Below are 19,155 nucleotides of genomic sequence, written 5' to 3'. Positions count from 1 at the left end.
CGACGGTAAAACTGGATCGTCTTGGGGCTGCAAAAAATTGGCAGCGTCGGTTGCGCCATAACTATAAGGTCCTTCATGTCAAAGGCTTGAAGCCTGGAACAGCATCACGAGCATCCTCGAGCTCATCCACCTCAATACCTGTCGTGAAGCATGGTGACCACAGTGTCTGAAGTCGTTATACGCGTGGAACATCATGGGGGCCTCATAATCCGGAATATCTTCTCTGGGATCGCGTCGTTCCATAACCCTTTCTCTTCACATATGCCACAGACCGGTGGATTTGGTTGGACCGTTCGTATAGCATCCCTTTCGTGGCCTTGGATACACCCTCTTGACGGGGCCCGTTCTTGGACTTTCCTCCTGCTGCGGTCATTGTTTGTATGACACTCTGCGCTTATTTCATGCTACAACCCCTGTGGTTTCCCTGGTTCTCCTTGGGCACAAGATCAGGAATCCGGGATCCTGAAGACATGACTGTCACAAGTAGGGTGTTGTACATAAATGATAATACAAACACTGGCAGGCGTTACTACACCATCTGACCATCCATGACTAGAAACCCTTGATTGCTGTCAACTCTCAAGTGTCGCATTTGCAAGCGCATTAGACACAATCGCAGTATTCCATCCAGTGAAGCAAGTATGAATGACATAGAAAGGATAGAAAGTCATCACGCTCTAAGGTCAAATTTTGGAAGTTGAGATAGCAGACGCACAGCTAGATGGTTCCCAGTATGAGCGACGTGCCTTTGGACATGCTGCTCGTGAAAAGGCAGCTTAGGTGGGGGTCAGCGCGAAGTCTCATTTCTCGTTGCGTAACGGCAGAGTAAGCGGGCTCCCACGGAGCATGCTGCCTAGCTTCCACTCATAAGGCTGAGTGGAGGTGCACAAGGACGCAGGCTGACATTTGCAGAAAGACGGCTACGCATAGACGAACGATTTCGCAGCGGACACCTAAAGCCATGCATAGATGGGGATACTTTTTGAATTGCGATATTGGAAGAGAAGGGTTTGGACGAGCAGAGGTTGAAGAAGGGTTTTTACCAGAGGACGCTAGCAGCAGGCACCAGTTCGGGTGTGGAAATACCAAAGGTGTCCTGTCCTTGACCGAGTGTTTGGCGGAGATGTTTAGTTCGTGTTAGGTTCGATTCCTAATGGCGCTGGTACAATGCTGTTGCGGTGCTTTTTATTTTCTCCGAGGAGAAATAAGAGGAACCGTTGATGTAATGACTTGGCTATCTATGATTGGTGCAGAGCCTGATATCTACCATGGTTAAGCCCCACTAGTCTTGTTGGCTGGCAACCCCTATCAACTCGAGGTTGCGAGCAAAGATAGGTTGTATCTCCCTACAATTTGCGTCCGTCCGGAAATGGCTCTGGTAAACATACGCAGCGATTGTACAAACTTCATACGTCATAATGAATCCAACTCCACCTCTAGAATTGCGTCTTGAACGTGAGCGCGGCAGCCCGATGCAGACCTGGCCTCGGCGACTCGGATATGCACGCCCAATCTCGTTCAGCTCAGCCTCAGTCACGGATGATCTTGGCACAATGGGGATAGGCCCCAATGTAATTGGAGAGCGCAAGTATTCATCGAATGAGAAGGAGGTCCCTTCACTCGTAACAAAACAAGAAGTCTCTAAATACGAAACACCTATCCACCATAACTCCTAAACATCACATCAAGAGCCTATAAGGTCTACCACTGCCGACTCAGCCTCATTGGCTGAAGCTGCCTCCAGCCGCGCCTGCGTCAAACCATACTCGAGGCTGGGACTTCCTTTACAGTCATGTCAGACATCAAAGCGAAATCTGATGCATAAGTGGACGCCACCAAATCGGATTGGGTAGAATATAAGTACAGACCCTGATCCAAACTATTCGAGATCCGAATTATGGAAACTCATCCTATGAAGACTGAGGATGGCACATATGGCCCAGTAATCATCGAGTTCATACATACAACCCCCAAGGAAGCTCCGCCTTTGATAGGTATCTCGTGTACTTGGAAGAGTTCGATGCGGAACTACACGGTGTCGACTACCAATAAAGAGGTCCTTTATATAGTTAGAAGTGTCCGGGATATACTGCAACGTCTTGATCCCAAGGGATCGGATCAATCTACCTATATCTGGACCGATCAACTGTGCATTAATCAGGCTGACGAGGGAATAAGTGGCAGCAATTCCGGATCATGAGGAGTATCCGCGAGCATACCATGAGTACATTCGTCGTCCTTTGCATGGTGGGCGATGCTATTGACGAGCTTTTGTTCATGACTGGGCAACTTGGGATCACGCCGTTGCGCTCCATCATTGGGCCTTGGTCTGGAAATCGCCTGGTCTTTTCAGGGGCATCCTTACTCTCTTCATTAATCCGGATTTGCGGAAGTCGCTGGTGAGAGTAGTGAAGAACATGGTCTTCAGTAGAATTTGGGTATACCAAGGGATTTAGAATTCCAAGAGAGCAGCCTTGCTCGGCACTAAATATCTCATCAGCTGGGATAACTTCGCCACAGTCTTCATGCAATGCCTTCTATTAGAAGCACAAACGCCCGGGGATTCGTCCTCTGGGTTCAAGCAGCGTGGCAGGTCTGAATCTCATCACCAATGACGGAATAAGTCTCTAGGATGGAGAACATAAATACTGGGTGCTCTTACACACCGAAGCGCAGGGCCTTTTCCATTGTTCTGATTTTCGAGATATGGGTGTTGCGTTCAAGACTTTGGAGCTCCCAGAAATTTTTCATCTTGGCAGCGATATACGGGCATTGGTACCTTTCGAGATGGTTGATGGAACGCATACCATCATGGGTACCTGATTGGTCAAGGGCACGAGACAGCATCCCGTTGTACTGGCCAATGAGCGCACCAGCTCTTAATGCTGCCAAGGGCTACAATCATGAGCCTATGGAGGATGAGGAAAATTGGGGGCTCCGTGTCAGGGGTAAGCAAGTGGACATCGTGAGAACACTTGTTGACGACAGGTTCGAGGAATTGAGAGAGGCGACAACGCGCCCAAGCTATGATTGCAGCAATGACTGCGACGTACTCTTTATATTCCTCCTATACTACCGATATTATTGTCGGACCCCCACCAGACGCAATCTTCTACGATTCATTGATTTTCATGTTAACCCACTATAAGGAAATAATGGAAGACACTGAGCCCCTCTACCACCGTGGACTTCCTCACGCGTTGTTTTTCATGCCTCGCACATATGGCGGTTCGCAGGGTGCTATGTCAAAACTTCGGCAAGGGAGCAGCATCTGTGACGAAGGCACAGAGTTTTTGCCAAAGGTCAGGGTTTCGGACTTGCTCCTAAGCCAGCGAAGTGCGATGATGCGGTTTGTAAACTTTATGATTCCAAAGTTCCTGTTGTCACTCGGAGGCTCGGCCGCTGCTACCGCGTGGTGGGGCAGTGCTACTGGCATGTTTGGATGTATGGAGACAATGTAAGCTGGTTAGAAGGCGAAGGCAATGTATTCAAGCTTGTGTGAGGACACCCAATCGCTGGAGGAGGAATGCCACCATACGGGTTTTGCAAAACTCTTCCACACACCAAGCAGGTATTCAGATTGGCGAAGTCCATCAGTAGACATTGGTTCCACACATCTATTTCCTTGTATCAATTGGCATCTACGCCCTTTTATCAGAAGCTAAGTGTGATGAAAAGAACGTATTGGTACAGCCAGCCAAAGGAGGGAGACCACCATGTAAGAGGATGGATCAAGAGTCATGGCGCTGAACTTCATACCCTTAACGGTCGAGTGTGGGCTTCACCCTCAACCAAACAGGCTCTTGTTCACCAATAGAAACCACCACATTTGAAGCACTGGGTAGCAAAAACATATTCTGGTCGATGTGAGCTGTTCCACGTCTTACGGATTGATCCCGCTTCGACAGTCACTTTTTTCGGACATCTTGTCTGGCGGCAAGTTTTTCTCCGTGGGACTGGATTTTTAATGTTCGCTCTACCCATGACTTTTGACTCGTTCCTTTACGCTGATTCTCGGTATTGTTCAGGATAGGATTTTCTTACATGTCGGGAATTTTTTTGAGGTTTATCGTCCAACAGCGTGGTAGCACTCGTTAGTGCCTTTTGTGTTGATATCTTTAGGGACTCATACCGCTTCGACTGCCAAATTTTGGGCACCTAGGCTGGCCCGACAATGAATCGACCTTGCATCAGAAGCAACTGGCAAACCTATTTTGCAAAGTATGTTTAATGTTTGGTGTAGAGTGGTATCTGAGCGCAGTCGCTGAACTAAAGATGCAAAGCAATTATGCTACAGCCAGAGCAGGGAGATCATCACGCAAGAGCATAAGCAAGCGCTACGAAGCCTTCTCCTTCTCTCATCACCTTCCCTGCATCACTGCCCTCACACTCCCATGCACCTCCACATGGCCTGCGACCCCAAAGTCCGCAATGCCTGTCTGGCTTCCACTCTCCATCCATCGCTGCAGTAGTTCGTTACTCTCTTTCGGCTTGATGTCCTGATGTGCTGTCCCAACCGTAATATGTGCTATCGAGTTCGCGGTCTCCCAGCCCTCGTCCAGAAGCCTAACAACGATGCACATAACCCTTTCATCCCAGATGACACGTTCGAGGCGTACACGACATTTGCCGAGCAGCGGATCAGGAGTTTGAGCGGAAGGATTGTGGGATGCTTCAGATAATGCTTTGGCGTGTATATCAGAGAGGTGAGACCAAATCTCTGGATGGGATTTGACAGAAGCGCGATGTATAAGGGTGACGTGGAAGGCAGGCTGGAGACGGCGAGATTGCTGGAGTTGGCGGTACATCCTCGCAGTTTCAGGGGATTCTCGGCTGAAGAGTTTGTCGAGGGTAGACAGCACATCATTTGTAGGTAATTTGATGCAGAAGTACTCCAACTTAGAGGCCTTGGGTTGAGAGGGTTCGACTCCAATTCCATTGGTATTGCTGCCTCGGTCTCTTTTATTACTCTTGAAGCTGAGGTCGTGCTTAATATCAGGTTTGTAATCGCTGAGAGCCGCCTCTATTGCTTTGTCGAAATCCTCATCGGTCGGCATCTTCGGAACAAGCTTGGGATACATCTTATGTAGGGATGATACGACCGTCTCGAGGTTTTCGCGAGACGAGGCCGCAACATCCAAATCAATGATTTGGTCAAAGCCATCGTCAGGAGCTGCATAAGGGTTGACCGGCTCAAATCGACCAAGGAAGCCTTCCATGATACCAAGGATGTCCGATCGAGATTTCGTACCAGCTTGAATAGTCTGATGGTTGTCACCACGCGCGAATATTCTTTCTTGGGTGACTTGACGTATTTTGGGGAGCATCTGAGGCTTCGGGTCATGAATATAATGCAACGCAACAAATCGGGCTCCAGGGACAATTTGGAGCACATCGTCCATGACCTGCTTTCTTTCCCTCCGTTGATGATTGTTTCTGTCTGCAATCATAACAGGATGGTCAGCTAGTGTATTGGTTATGAGCGTGCAGAACTGTTTTGGTCTATTTTGTTTCCCGGTGATATTGTCGTTCTGGACATGGCCCCAGCCAAAGAGCTTTGTTAGAGCAATTGCGACAGTCGTCTTCCCACATCCTATGCTGGCAATGGGGAGGAGTATCAAATCTCTCGTAACCGCATCCGGCGAGCTATCCCCACCTGCTTCTTGATCCTCTTGTCGAGTTATGTCTGAACCCTTGAGACCCATTTGGTTGAGAAAGCCATTTCGCAACGCGATTATTCCGTGATTTTGTTTGTAAGCCTCGCCAATGGATGAATCTTTTGCGAGCTGGCGGCGGGCGTATTGTAAATACTGTTCCGTGATTTTTTGGTGCTTCTTGAACTTAGGAGGCTTGCCACTAATCACAGCCTTCGTCGCTTCGCGCCATTGCCGGTACATCAAGTATGGCTCCTCGAACTTGTACTTGAAGAACCAGTCTTGGTAGTTACCTCCTTCTCCGGAATGTCTCCTTCGACATCGTATCACAAAGCCTTCTGTGTCTCTGCCAGCGTACGAGCCGGTCTCAGCACAATCCGAAAGGAACTTCTTCATTGAGTCGATGTCGTCTTTGATAAGGTACTGTGCTTTCTTGAATCCCCATTCGTCAGCGAATTCGTGTACTAGCTCGCCAGGGTATGTTGCGAAATCTGGGAGATTCAGATTGATGCCATGTATGTAAAGACCCGCGTCTTTCGGCTCGTACGCTAGAACATGCTCTTCGAAAGAGTCATCACAGAGTTCCGCAACAGCAGTGACGTTCCGTTCTCTCAGCTCTCTTGCCAGATCCGCACTTTTCTTTCCGACAGTTTTCAAATGCTTGTCCACCCAGCGCTCTCCAGCAGCGGCATGGCTCAGATCGACGTTGTCTCGAGCTCCTGTTGAGTGCTTACTGCAAACCAGGAGTTTGTCACCTTCCAGACCCGATATGAAGATGATGCATCCATTCTCCTTGACACTAAGCTCGTAAGGTCCTTTAGTCATTGATACGACATTTTCCCAATTTGTCTCATGTACTTCGCCAACGTTGAAGAACTTGTCATATCCTCTCGTGGCAATCTCAGGAGTACCATCTTTCCGACGGTAGGTAAACAGACCCCGAGCATAGGTTGGAAGGTCACGACGCTTGTAATCCCAATCTCTAAACTGCCATGAGTCCACGGTGACACCACCGGTACCGGCAACGTCGAATGTATGTTTCTTGCATGTCAGGGAGTTCTTCCCGCCTCCATGCTTTTTTGTGCTGGCTTCAAGGCCTTTGACCAGGGCAGCAACCTCTTGGGCATCCTGAGCAGCATATGGAACACTGCTTTGAGGAGCCATGCTTTTAGTGTGTAGCTTGGAGGTAAGGCTGTTGACTGTGGTACTTAGCAAGAAAAGGTGTCGTATGGTCAGCTGAGGTCTGAGGATGGCAGGACATATAATATAGCCGCTCGTAAGCATCTCATTTCAGGTGTTGACGTTTCTGATTCAATCAAGTGACTCCCCAATGCGCCTCCCTGACTCGTACTTTTGAGTCACTCCAGAGTCAACAATGGCCGTTTCCACAAGGCTGAAATTTAGTGGCCGCAGATGATCGTCATCCCGCAGCTTTGCCGAGCTCTGACCTGAGAGGCTGAGACACTTTCGAAGAACTCTCTTGCAAACGAATAGCCAAAGTAAATGGATTGATCCGCATGGCGCCCAACACCTTCACCCTTGCTGCCGACAATAGCCCGCACCTCCTCCCTATCCTACGCGCAAATCCCTCCCTCGCGTCAGCACAGGACGACCATGGCTACTCTCTCGTTCACGCAGCTGCAAGCTACAATCACCTAGACCTACTACAGACTTTAGTACACGAGTTCCACGTTGACCCGAATATTAGAGATGAAGATGGCGAGACGGCTTTATTCGTGGTCGAGAGCGTAGAGCCTGCGCAGTGCCTCCTTGAGGAGTTAGGAGCGGATCTAACACTCAAGAATGAAGAGGGTATGACTGCCGAGGAGAAGATACGGGCTGAAGGAGAATATCCGACGATAGCGGACTTTCTGAGGGAGTCCAGAGTCATAGGAACTCCGGCCGTCGGGGATACTCAATCTACTCAGAACGGATCACATCCACCTCCTCTTCCGCCCAATGTAAAGGTACATTTGGGGACTATGGAAGACCCGCAAGCAATAGGAGAAGGCACAGAAGCGGACCCAGAGTTCAGACGGAGGATTGAAGAGCTTGCAGCTAGGGATGATTTCCAAGGAGAGGAAGGGCAGAAGCAGTTGAGAGATTTGATCAAGGATGCTATCAGGGGAGCTGGCAGGGAAGACGAACGACAGGTCAGGCCGAGGCTTGAGTAGGAGCACAGGAGTTATAAATTTAAGAATCTATGTATCCGATTCTGGATGCGAAAATGCCACCAATATGCAGACAGTATCCAGAAAGCCCCGAGGGTATTATGCATCGCCTCTCATTTTCTTGAAGAAATCCATCACCCCAGTGAAGACCACCAATAAGATGCCTCCGCCAGGACCTAATCGCAAAACTTTGGGCAAGAAACCCTTATACAATGCTGCAAAGCCCTCCTCCTTCATGACGGTCCCAAGTGCAGGCCAGGCCCAATTGTACTTGGGCACGGAGCCTTTGATCTTCGGCGAATTTTGTATCCTGGATTTGACGACATCCATCGGGGTGTTCAGGACGGTACCAATTGTCCCTCCAGCGGCACCAGCGACCAGATCGTTCCGTATCTGCTGGCCTTTGCCTTCGGCCTTGGGCAGCCATCCCTTGACTTGGAAGATGACGCCGAAGTATCCGGAGTTCCACAACATGTGTCGCCAAAGTGTGCTCTCAAGACCGTTGTACATAGCTAAGGGGCCTTCTTCTTTTACGATCTTGGCCACACAGTCAATCATGCCATTGTATTTCCCTGCTGAAGCCCGATCTTGCAGCCTTATCTTGACGAGTTCGAAAGGGACGACGACGAACGCCTCTGTAGCACCAGCTGAGGCACCGGTGAGGATGGAGAGTTGCTGGTTCATTTTGGACATGCCAAAAATGCCGCGATAGTATTTACCCCAGGCGTCGTTCGCTGCGAATTTAGTGGCTCTTCATGTAATTTCAGCTCATGCAGAGGATTCCTAGGGGAAGAAAGCTTCTACCTCTTCGGAGCTTCCATCAGTATGGGCGCTGTAATTCCTCGATACAGTCGCGAAAAGCCCTCGTTTCTTATAATCTTTTGAAAGCAATCAATCATTCCATTGTAGCCTTCCCCTCCAACACCTTTTCCTTGTTGCAATTGCCTGTGGTCGCGAATCAGCCCAGCCCATTGACTGTGAAGCTCGAAGGTACTGACACTCGGGTCTTGACGACATCCAGTGGGTACCTAGAGCCTTGTCAAATCACTGCTCCCGTTAGACGTAGTTGGTATAGTGTAGTACATCACTAGAATCTATGATTGTCAGCTTGATCGCCGTTGCTATCTGAAACCACACACCTCTGATACACCAGCTACTGCACCTGCAGCGAACTGGTAGATAAACGGCAATGGCTTATCTTGCGACATGATGGAGAGATTCAGCTAGCTAGGCCTTATAGATATCATGTATGGTTCCAAATCAAGGCAAGCGTAGGCCCTCAACACAGAGTAGGTGAGACTTGTGAAGTTGCTGGCGAAGGAGAGCTGGATTGCTTTTTTGGTCCTTTGATAGGGACTCGGAGAATAGAATTCCCGAGATCACGTGCGGCCCTCTCCTCGTGTCTCTGCGAGATATCATTCTGTCATAGTGGACGACCTCGGGGACGCTGCGCTCAACGAAGTCAAATAAAATCATTGCCATCGATCATCTAGTTGGATCTATCCAGTCCAGGCCCAGTCAATTTCCTGAACGAGCATAGAAGAATACACGGTTTCTGGCCCCCTTCAATGCTCATTTTCTTCCTGCCTTCCTTAGCTTGTTAGCCTCACATGAGCATTTTCTTGCGCGAACGTTTTGCGACATTTTCCTCCACGCAACGTGGGCCTGATAACCTTCTCCTCTCGTGCCGTCTTTGTTAGTGGTGTGGTCACGCCCTCTGGGCGCAGTTCTTGCACCAACCCAACTGCTATTGGTATTCATGGACGACCGGCTTACGCGGCTGCAGTACTAGACCAAGGAGACGGCCACCTTAGGCCTGTCAAAAAGCTCGGCGGCATAACACTAAGCTTGATTCAAAACCTTTTCCGCCGTCTCTTGTCTTTTCAGTATACCTAGGTAGAAGGCTGAAGTGGTCCGTTGTTTGCAAAATCACAGCCGACAAAAGAAGCTACTTGGAATGACTTCTTTGATGAATCTCCATGCAGTCGATGGGAAATTTATGAAGGAAAAGATGAACGATCATGTGCGGGAGCCTTCTGATGCAGACATTCCGAATCGAATTTGTATGCTATTTGTTCTTGCCGCACTGTTCCTGCATACAGTTTTGCCCTACATAGGCTGCATTCATGACCCTGCATTTCCACTTTGCATTGTATTGTTTGTGGACACTGACCCAGTAACACTATTAGCACAACCCATGTGCTGGGCAAGTAAGACCTGGGTATAGCCTAGTAGAAAATAGGCTGTGATCCCCATTGACAATCCCCGCAAGCTGTCTACAGCCTCCGTGCTAAGAGCAAGGTGGTGTAGCTTCAACACCTAGGCGTCTGGGTATTTTGGGCGGCTCAGATCCTCTGACCTCAAGTACAGTACTAATCTTAATCTCTTGCGTCGACTATCCTTGCTGCTTGCTCTATGCAAGTTTTGTTTCGGTGCACCTATGTTTTCAATCAAGCAAAGCATCTACCTTGGACTCTAGATCTCGGGCCATTTGTTGAGTGATGGCCCTCTATGTTATTTTATTGCTTCTAATTATCCAATGGAGTTTCTACGCTGCAGCTCAAGGTACGATCTTACTCTCTTCTCATCTTTGTATCAGGCTCCGTCTGTCTGTAGCCAAGGCGATGATTCACGGTTATTACTACGGTTGGCCTTGAGTGGAGAAGCTAGATGTGGTTTTATTCCCTTTCTCTCTCACCTTAGACCTTAATCCAATTTTGAGGCACTATATGAGTCACCGTGTTGACATGATCGTTATTGTTGCCTGGTTTTCACAAATAAAGGTCATGCTGAAAGCGAGATAGCCACCACCTACCTCAACCGGACGACGGCGAAATTGGGCATTAGCGACACGCCTATGTATAGCTTTCCTCTCGCAGAAGTGACAGCATTGGATGATCTTTATGGCGGAGTGTCGGATTCAAGTCTTCGCCTCTATTGCGAGTCCGCCCTTCTGGAAGCTGCAGCTCAATTCCAAGTTCCGGTCGCTACGTTCACGGCTACATCAACCATTGCTGGCTCTCATATAACATACACGTCCGTGTCTACGGACTATGTGGTCAGCGTAACAGCTAAGCCGCCCTGTTGTGCAGACCGTCCCATCGCTGGGAATCCTGCTCAACTGCGGTACTTTCCAAGTACTGAGTCTACGATATCGGGCGCGAGCGTAACAGTGTCAGATAACTTTACTTAGTGAGAGACCGTCTTCCCAACATTTTTTAAAACCAGCTAATGACTCTACACAGTACATCTCCATCCGTATACCTAGTTCTGTCGTCTGTGAGAGCGACCAACCTTTGCGGTACCGTCGGCACTGAATCTACGCAAATAGTCACATTGTCGTTTCCACCGAATTACCTGTACACTTACGTTGGGGAGGTGGGAAACTTAGGCATTCCAGGAAATCGGGTCTCTTCCGACTTTTTTAATCCCACTGACTTGGCAAATTGTACGACTTCGACCGTCTTCACCAATTTCGGAGCACATTTCGCCGACCCTTACAGTCTATTCATTGTTGCACCTACACAGCTATTGGACATTGACCCAGCGTTTAGTACATGCACGGTAGGCCCCCATCCATGTTCTGCCCTGAAATAAACTACGCCGTTGCAATCGACTGATTGGTGTACTTGTAGCTTGCAGCCCTCGGATTTCACGATCCACCCACAGCGCTCACTCCTGCCAAGTATCTCGCACCTCCTCCCACTCCTCCACCAGCGCCTGGTCCGACTCCAACTGCCAACGAACCCAAGGCTACGATTGGCGCCGGTCAACAAGCTTCGAATCTGCAGCCTAATCCGCCGGTCGGCAGTCCATCCGACCCTGCATCGGACAAACTTGCGCCGAACGATCCTTCGCCAGGTATCCCTTCACCAACTAGCTTCGCACTAAATCCTCTTTTGATCAACCCATCGCCAATTGAGAACCCTCAACAGGCACCAGGCAGCACTCCAGGAATTGTTGGCTCAAAGACTCAACCTCAGCAACTGCCACCCGCCGTTGATTCGAGCGATTCAGGCTCCAACGATCAGTCACAGCCGGCCGTGCCTGGCGCGGTCTCAATACCCATCCCAGAACCTTCCTTCAGTACAGGACAAGGCCAACACAAACCGTCGGTTATATCAGTGTTGGGCCAGGCATTTACTGCCAGCTCTGACTCTGTTTTCGTAGTTCCATCCGCAACACTTATACCCCGTGGTCCGCCCATCACAATCTCAAACACCCCTGTATCTCTTGCTCCGTCTGCAAACTCCGTCCTCGTCGGCCTTAACACGTATGTTGGAGGTACTGCGCCAACGTCGGCAGTAGCAGTATTTCCACTTGGAGACAAGTCTATAACTGCAAATACCGCCTCCCAATTTATCATAGGGTCTCAGACTCTGAACCCTGGCGGCGTCGTCATGGTTTGGGTACCCCCGCTCACTGCATTCTGGATCCTCATACGCCCTAGTGGGCTCATCCACAGTCTCATTAATCATTTCGCCCCCAACAGCCAATTCACCTGCCGCATTGGCGTTTGCGGGCCAAATCTACAAGGCAAACCCAACAGACGGGGCTTTCGTCGTTGGTAGTCGGACCGTTACCCCTGGCGGTGCCATCACTGTAGCTGGTACTCGAATTCCCCTGCGTTCTGGGTCCTCATTTGCCCTGGTGGGTCCGTCAACAATCTCGCTAATTCGTTATCCAAGTAGGACCAATTTCCAAGACGTCTTGACGTTCGTAGGTCAGACGTACACTGCAGACTCGCGGAATGGCGCCTTTGTCATTGGCGGCCAGACTGTCACACCTGGCGGCGCTATTACAGTTGCCGGAACGCGAATTGCTTTAGTTCCTACCGCTGCCTATGCAGTGGGAGGCACATCCACGATCCCACTGCAAGGCAACTTGCAAACTCTCATTACATTCGCTGGCTCAACGTACACAGCGACTCCAGGGAGCTTCATGATTGGCAGCCAAACATTGACACCCGGGGGTGCTATCACCGTCTCCGGGACTCGCATATCTTTATCTCCTGTTCCAGCCACTCCATACGCGGTGATCCGCTCATCAACGCTTCCGCTTGTGCCTGCCACCGTTGGGCCAGATTTTTCGACTTATGGTGGGCAGGTCTACATGGCAAACTTGCCAACCGACTTTGTCATTGCTTGGCAGACGTTGACGCCTGGTAGATTAATTACGGCGGATGGAACTCCGATATCACTCGCGCCAGCCGCAACGGATGCTGTGGTGGGAATGAGCACTATAGGTATTAGAGGTTATATCAAGAACGGGTTCAATGGCCGCGGAGAAAGTGGTGCTAGGGGCAATGAGAGTGTGGCGCAATTCTGAGAGGGGCAGGGAGGAAGCAATATGTTAAAACGAGCGCTGAGGCGAGTTTGGCTGTCGTTCGCGATGGGGTTGGGAGCGTTTGCAGTAATGGTATGGTGAAAACTTTGTGCCCTCTCTCTGGTGCGCGAGGCTTCTAATCGGATTCGGCGTCCCTAGATGTATTTTGGGCAAGGTGTTGTGGGGATAATGGCGCACTACCTAGGTAGCTCGATTAAAGCACCGTAACGCCTGCGCCCTTTCGTACTCAGGATGTTCGTCTGAAACATGAGTAAATCGACAGCGAGATTGTTGATATATTTGAACCACAGGAGTCGTAGCATGGCATCCGACCAAAGGACCACTGGCAGTGGACTTCGGAGAAAGGTGGAGCCGGAAAGTCACGTGCTGGCGTGGTCGCGTTTTCCAACGCGTCCTTCATTTTGAACAACAACAGATTAAAATGGTGGGGTCACGGGCCTCGGAAGCGTACCAATCAGAGCGTAACTTACGATAAACTGAAAGTTTTTCCGCCAACCATGGCGAGTCGCCAGAAGTCTTTCTTCGATCGGGATAAAAAGGTGTGTGTTTCGTGACAACTTCGGCAAGCCACAGGACTGACTACATGTACTTCAGCAGGCTCGCCCTTTCTTGCAGAAAGACTGGAAGCGTGAAAACGAGTCTCATGGCCCTCAACCTTCCTTGAAGCCATCCGCCCTCATGGCTCCCATAGCTGCCTCCTCACAATCCAAGTCGAAGCTAAAAGCCTTCCAATACGATGAGAGGAATGACTACACTGTCCCCAAGGCTGCGGTCACTGAGAAAGAGAATCACGATCCCGAGCTGGACGCGACGACCCTGAAGATGGACCCCCCTCCACAGCATCTCTCGCAAAGATCTGCAAAGGACGTACGAGATTGCCCCCAGACACCAGTCGGCAGACTGCCATTGACGGAGCTCCTCGCAAGTGGTGATGATACGTCTCGTCAGCATCTGAACTTGACACCCATTGAGCGAGTCTTATGGGACAACTCGCCTGTCAGCTCAGAGCCTGCAAAATCAAGGCAGAGGGGTAGAAAGAGAGCACATAGCTCATCTCCGGCGTCATCTTCCCAAAATGACACCTCTCGTCCCTTTGGGAGTACCAAGCCACAGGCAGACCTCCCGGCTTTGCAGAAAGCTTTGAAAACACCAAAGGCTGATCCCGCTGACGATCTGTGGAGTCGTTACTCACTCAACACAGGCACTACCGAAAGACAGTCCCCCACCGCGCCCGCTGGCTTGGCTTTCACCCAACTCATACATTCATCATCGCCTCAAACACCCGCTAGTCATGACAAAGAGGGGAGTGGCTTAAGAAGGGTCTTAAGTTGCATCGAATGGCCGACGTCAGCAGCGAAGAGGAGAAAGCTACAACAGAGCGGCACGTACAAGGACTCCAATGGTGGGCATGCTAGAATTGATGGAGGCCCCGATGATACGAACGAGAAGTCGAAGATGTCAAGGGTCAGCTTCCTGGTTGAGAAGATACATGACGGTCTCACCAAGCCGCGCGCCATTCAGGAGTACTCTTCGTCTGAGCCTGCCAGATCCTCACCTGTGGCGCGGAAGGTCAACGAATCACCCAAAGGACTCGACCTACCATCGCAAGAAGGCCAGACAGCAATCGACGACGTCGTCACTGTTCTGAGTCAAACCGCTGTAGCACCCAAAGAGCGCCCACTCCTGCCTCTGGTACTTTCTGCGGAGGAAATTGCGGATCTTGAGAAAGCTGATGGCTCCTCTGACTTTGGAGACGATGATCTCGATCTAGAGATGCTCGAGACGGTGGATGCGACTCTTCAGGCTTTCTCGACAACAAGAATGAAGGCCGCGAGCCCAAGACGCGGTAATAACAATCGACCCATTACCACAGTCGATCCAGAAGAGCACATACGAGGACCTACCCAAGCTGACTCTGCGGAGGCGACCTCTGGGGATACCGAGAGGCTGTCCCAAGTATCCTTCCCCTCTGAAATATCCTCTTCACCAGCACAGGTGGCGCCCTTGAATCACGATGAGTTTGGTGAAGATGAGGATGAGGTCTCTGCAGCCGACCTGGAGAATGTCTTCGCTCAGTACGATACCCAACCACAGCAACATGTTGCTAGAAAAGATCATCTTGCGAAGCATGCAGATTCAATGCGTCCAGAATCAGCAACTGACGTCCGGAAAGAATCCATATTCAGACCTAAATCCGCGATTCCTAGACCTGTGATTACCACTCACATCGAAGTGCTGTCTGATGACGAGGACTTCGGCGATGATTCGGATTTTGAGCAGATTGCTGCTGAGTGCGTCGAGGCAACCAGAAATCAGCAGGTATCACAGCCTCAGTCATCTGTACGTACTGTGAACTTTCGCTCATCTATATTTTAGTTAGCTAAATAACGAAAGCATGACAGAAAGATGCCGACCATACAGCGTTATATAATCAAGGCCGTAGTCGAAAGTGAATACCAAACAACTAGTGGACATATGCGACCAGAGAAGGTGCCCCATACTCATATCTCATGTGTGTCATTCCTATGGCTGACTTTGACAGGTACTCTCTGTGCAAAGTGAAGGGACAAAGTTCAGCAAAGCAATCATTCTACGACAAGCCTGGGTAGACACCCCCTGTCTCCCCGAGTCTTATGTCCATCTCATCGGAGATTTTGATCGTCTTGGTCAATGCGTCGTCGACAACACCCAGAACCTGCTTATCCTTCATCCTGATCATCTGATTTCATCTACTGTGGTTGGAGATTCGTTCACATGTACTCGCAAAGCTGTCCTAGAAGCTCGAGTCAAAGCCACCAGTGATGCCAACCAGGCCACTCTTTACGGGCATTTGCTGCATGAGATATTCCAGGAGGCGCTGAAAGCTAATAAATGGGATGATGGTTTCATGATTTCGCTCATTGAAACCATAGCGACGCGGAGCCTGGAGTCGCTCTTCGAGCTTCAGATTGAGGTTCCGATCGCCATCGAGCAGCTCAGAGCCAGGGCGGTCGATTTGCAGGCTTGGGCTGAGATTTATGTTGCCGCAAAACCGAAGGTCAGGCTCTTCTCGGTATAATTGAGCAGAAGCTGATTACTTGTTAAGTCGAACGCCGTTGTCAAAGATCGGAATGGAGCCCAATCCCTCATGTGTGTCAACAAGCTTCTCGAGATCGAAGAAAAGGTGTGGTCACCAATGTATGGGTTGAAGGGCAACATCGATGCCACAGTACAGGTGACGTTAAAGGACGGTGAGGATGAAAAAACATTAACAGTACCGTTCGAGTTGAAGACGGGTAAAAATGCCAACGCATCGCATAAAGCCCAAACATCGCTTTACACCCTTTTGCTTTCCAATCGATATGGCGAGTCACTCAGTGCACTAAGTGTTTGGTTACATTACTAACCCCTTACCGCGCGGCAGATGTCGAAATTGCTTGTGGTATGCTTTACTATATGCAGAGCTCCGAAATCTCTAATGTCCAAACTATACGCCACGAATTGGTACCCATGATCATGCAACGGAACGAGTTAGCAAGCTATGTTCGTCATCGTGCGGAACTACCCCCAATGATCAAGCGGCCATATACTTGTGGCAAATGCTTTGCCCAAACACCATGCTTTCTCTATCACAAATTGGTAGATGACGGTAATGGCGAGACAAGTGGCCTTGGAGAGAGGTTCGACGACTTCGTTAAGCACCTGAATCCTAACCACCAACTCTTCTTCAGCAAGTGGGACGCTTTGCTGACGAAAGAAGAGAAAGACTTTGTCAAATTTCGCAAAGAGTTGTGGACAATGCAAAGTTTCGAGCGCGAGAGGGTCGGACGATGCTTCGGCAACGTCATCATTGACCCAGGTTCCTTCCATAAAATCGAAGGCGCTCTAAAGATCAACCGCTATGGCTATACTTTTGTCAAGCAGAAGCCAACACCTAGCTTCTCTTTCATAGAATCCCAGATCACTCTTGGTGAACCTATTGTGATCTCGGACGAGAAGGGACACTTTGCTCTTGCGAATGGTTACGTGACCAGCGTACGGAAGCACAAAATCCAGGTCGCCATTGACCGCCGTCTGCATAATGCTCGAGCAAAAGGCAATGATTTTGACACTCTGCGAAACCAAACCTTTGCAGGTATCATGGAGGTGGTTGACAATGGTTTTGGACAATCAACCATGATACCCACGCAACCTGATGAAACTATAACGTACCGTCTCGACAAGGATGAGTTCAGCAACGGCATGGCAATGATTCGTACCAATCTCGTTCGCTTGATGGAGAAAGACGTTTTTGGTGTTCAAGCCCTTCGGAGATTGATCGTTGAGAATGTGGCTCCTACCTTCAAGCCCACAGCGTCAGCGTATACTCTTGCAGATACGGCGAGCCAAGCTAGCCTGAATGTTGACCAAAAGGCTGCAATTGAGAAGGTGATGATCGCCAAAGACTACGCCCTCGTCCTTGGGATGCCGGGAACTGGGAAGACGACTACCATTGCACATATTATTCGAGCTCTTGTAGCCCAAGGAAAGAGCGTTCTACTTACCTCATATACGCACACTGCTGTCGACAATATATTGCTCAAGCTACGCAACGACGGAGTTGGCATCTTTCGCCTCGGTGCCGTCGCAAAGATCCATCCAGAAATTCAAGAATTTGCAGATCTTGCGGGCAAACCGATCAAGACGATGGAAGATCTCAAGAGATGCTACACACAACCAATTGTCGCAACAACGTGCCTAGGGATTAACCACCCCATCTTCAATCAGCGTGTCTTTGACTACTGCATCGTCGACGAAGCGTCTCAAATCACACTTCCCGTGTGCATAGGTCCCATCCGAATGGCTAGGACATTTATCCTTGTCGGCGACCACTATCAATTGCCTCCTCTGGTCCAGAATAAAGAGGCTCAAGAAGGTGGCCTAGACATCAGTTTGTTCAAAACACTCTCCGACAACCATCCTTCTTCAGTCGTGAACCTCGAGCACCAATATCGTATGTGCGAAGAGATCATGACACTCAGCAATACCTTGATCTATGACGGCCGTCTCAAATGCGGCACACCAGCAGTCGCCACTCGCTCAATCGTTATTCCTAGCATAGACGCCCTCAGGCAACATCACCATAACCCTCGCAGTATCCTCTCTGCCGACCCAAAGAAAGTCTGCCCTGGCCCTACCCGAGGATCTTGCTGGCTCCGCGATCTCCTCGATCCTTCCGTCAAAGCCTGCTTCGTTAATACAGACCCTCTCTTGTCTCTTTCTCGTGAAGCCCTGGAAAGCGGGTTACGGATCACAAACCCCTGCGAAGCAAAATTGGCCACCCAAATCGTCGAATCTCTTATCACCACAGGAATTGCTCCTACAGACATTGGTGTCATTACTCTTTACCGTTCCCAGCTGGCACTGATCAAGCAATCTCTCCGCCACCGCTCGGGCGTCGAAATGCACACCGCGGATAAGTTCCAAGGCCGTGACAAAGAAGTGGTGGTACTCAGCCTCGTTCGTAGCAATGAAGACCAAAATGTCGGAGAGCTGCTGAAGGATTGGCGGAGAGTCAATGTTGCACTGACAAGAGCGCGAACCAAATTGCTTGTGTTGGGGAGTAAGAGTACGCTCGTGGGAAACGACTTGTTGAAGGACTTTATCGTATTGATGGAAAGAAAGGGGTGGTGGTTTGATCTACCGGCAGGAGCATGTGAAGGACATGTCTTCGAAGACGTACAGACGCAAATCTCTGGTAGGGGAAGCGCTGACACCAAGGCTGAAGTGGACTTTGGGAAGGCGAAGGTAAACATTGAGAGGCAAGCACTTGGAGAAGGCAAGGAGAACAAAAGGAGTAGGAGGGTCCCCGCGAAGCAGGGGAAGTTGGATGTCAGCGTCTTAATGGGCAAGAGGCCTGTTTTGAGAGACATCATTAACGATGCTTCTTGAGTAGAAATTGGTGGATGGCGAATGGCTATGAACTATTCAGGATAGCATGAGAATAGAGCAGACAATGATAGTGA

At 49.8% G+C, this 19,155-nt stretch overlaps 5 protein-coding genes across 5 annotated transcripts; 3 read left to right on the top strand and 2 right to left on the bottom strand.

Moving 5' to 3' along the window:
- Positions 1-4,361: 4,361 nt before the first annotated feature.
- HO133_002590 (uncharacterized protein) lies at positions 4,362-6,818 on the bottom strand (the record flags this gene model as incomplete). The annotated part of the gene is made up of 1 exon (XM_037293516.1): positions 4,362-6,818. The coding sequence occupies one exon, from the start codon at positions 6,816-6,818 to the stop codon at positions 4,362-4,364; it is 2,457 nt and encodes an 818-aa protein (XP_037150345.1).
- Positions 6,819-7,171: 353 nt separating this feature from the next.
- HO133_002589 (uncharacterized protein) lies at positions 7,172-7,828 on the top strand (the record flags this gene model as incomplete). The annotated part of the gene is made up of 1 exon (XM_037293515.1): positions 7,172-7,828. The coding sequence occupies one exon, from the start codon at positions 7,172-7,174 to the stop codon at positions 7,826-7,828; it is 657 nt and encodes a 218-aa protein (XP_037150344.1).
- Positions 7,829-7,924: 96 nt separating this feature from the next.
- On the bottom strand, positions 7,925-9,033 carry HO133_002588 (uncharacterized protein; the record flags this gene model as incomplete). The annotated part of the gene is made up of 5 exons (XM_037293514.1): positions 7,925-8,576; positions 8,630-8,770; positions 8,824-8,853; positions 8,909-8,919; positions 8,965-9,033. 5 exons carry the CDS (start codon positions 9,031-9,033, stop codon positions 7,925-7,927), a joined length of 903 nt encoding a protein of 300 aa, XP_037150343.1.
- Positions 9,034-10,022: 989 nt separating this feature from the next.
- Positions 10,023-13,153, top strand: HO133_002587 (uncharacterized protein; the record flags this gene model as incomplete). Its single annotated transcript, XM_037293513.1, has 5 exons — positions 10,023-10,035; positions 10,609-10,999; positions 11,071-11,389; positions 11,461-12,274; positions 12,318-13,153. 5 exons carry the CDS (start codon positions 10,023-10,025, stop codon positions 13,151-13,153), a joined length of 2,373 nt encoding a protein of 790 aa, XP_037150342.1.
- Positions 13,154-13,668: 515 nt separating this feature from the next.
- Positions 13,669-19,081, top strand: HO133_002586 (uncharacterized protein; the record flags this gene model as incomplete). The annotated part of the gene is made up of 5 exons (XM_037293512.1): positions 13,669-13,710; positions 13,766-15,511; positions 15,714-16,208; positions 16,257-16,538; positions 16,613-19,081. The coding sequence occupies 5 exons, from the start codon at positions 13,669-13,671 to the stop codon at positions 19,079-19,081; spliced, it is 5,034 nt and encodes a 1,677-aa protein (XP_037150341.1).
- Between the last annotated feature and the right edge of the window lie 74 nt (positions 19,082-19,155).

The sequence above is a fragment of the Letharia lupina genome (assembly GCF_014066315.1).
Source record: "Letharia lupina isolate WasteWater1 chromosome Unknown contig_15, whole genome shotgun sequence".
NCBI lineage: Eukaryota > Fungi > Ascomycota > Lecanoromycetes > Lecanorales > Parmeliaceae > Letharia > Letharia lupina.
The sequence above is the reverse complement of the archived record's forward strand: the minus strand, read 5'-3'. Positions and strand labels throughout refer to the sequence as shown.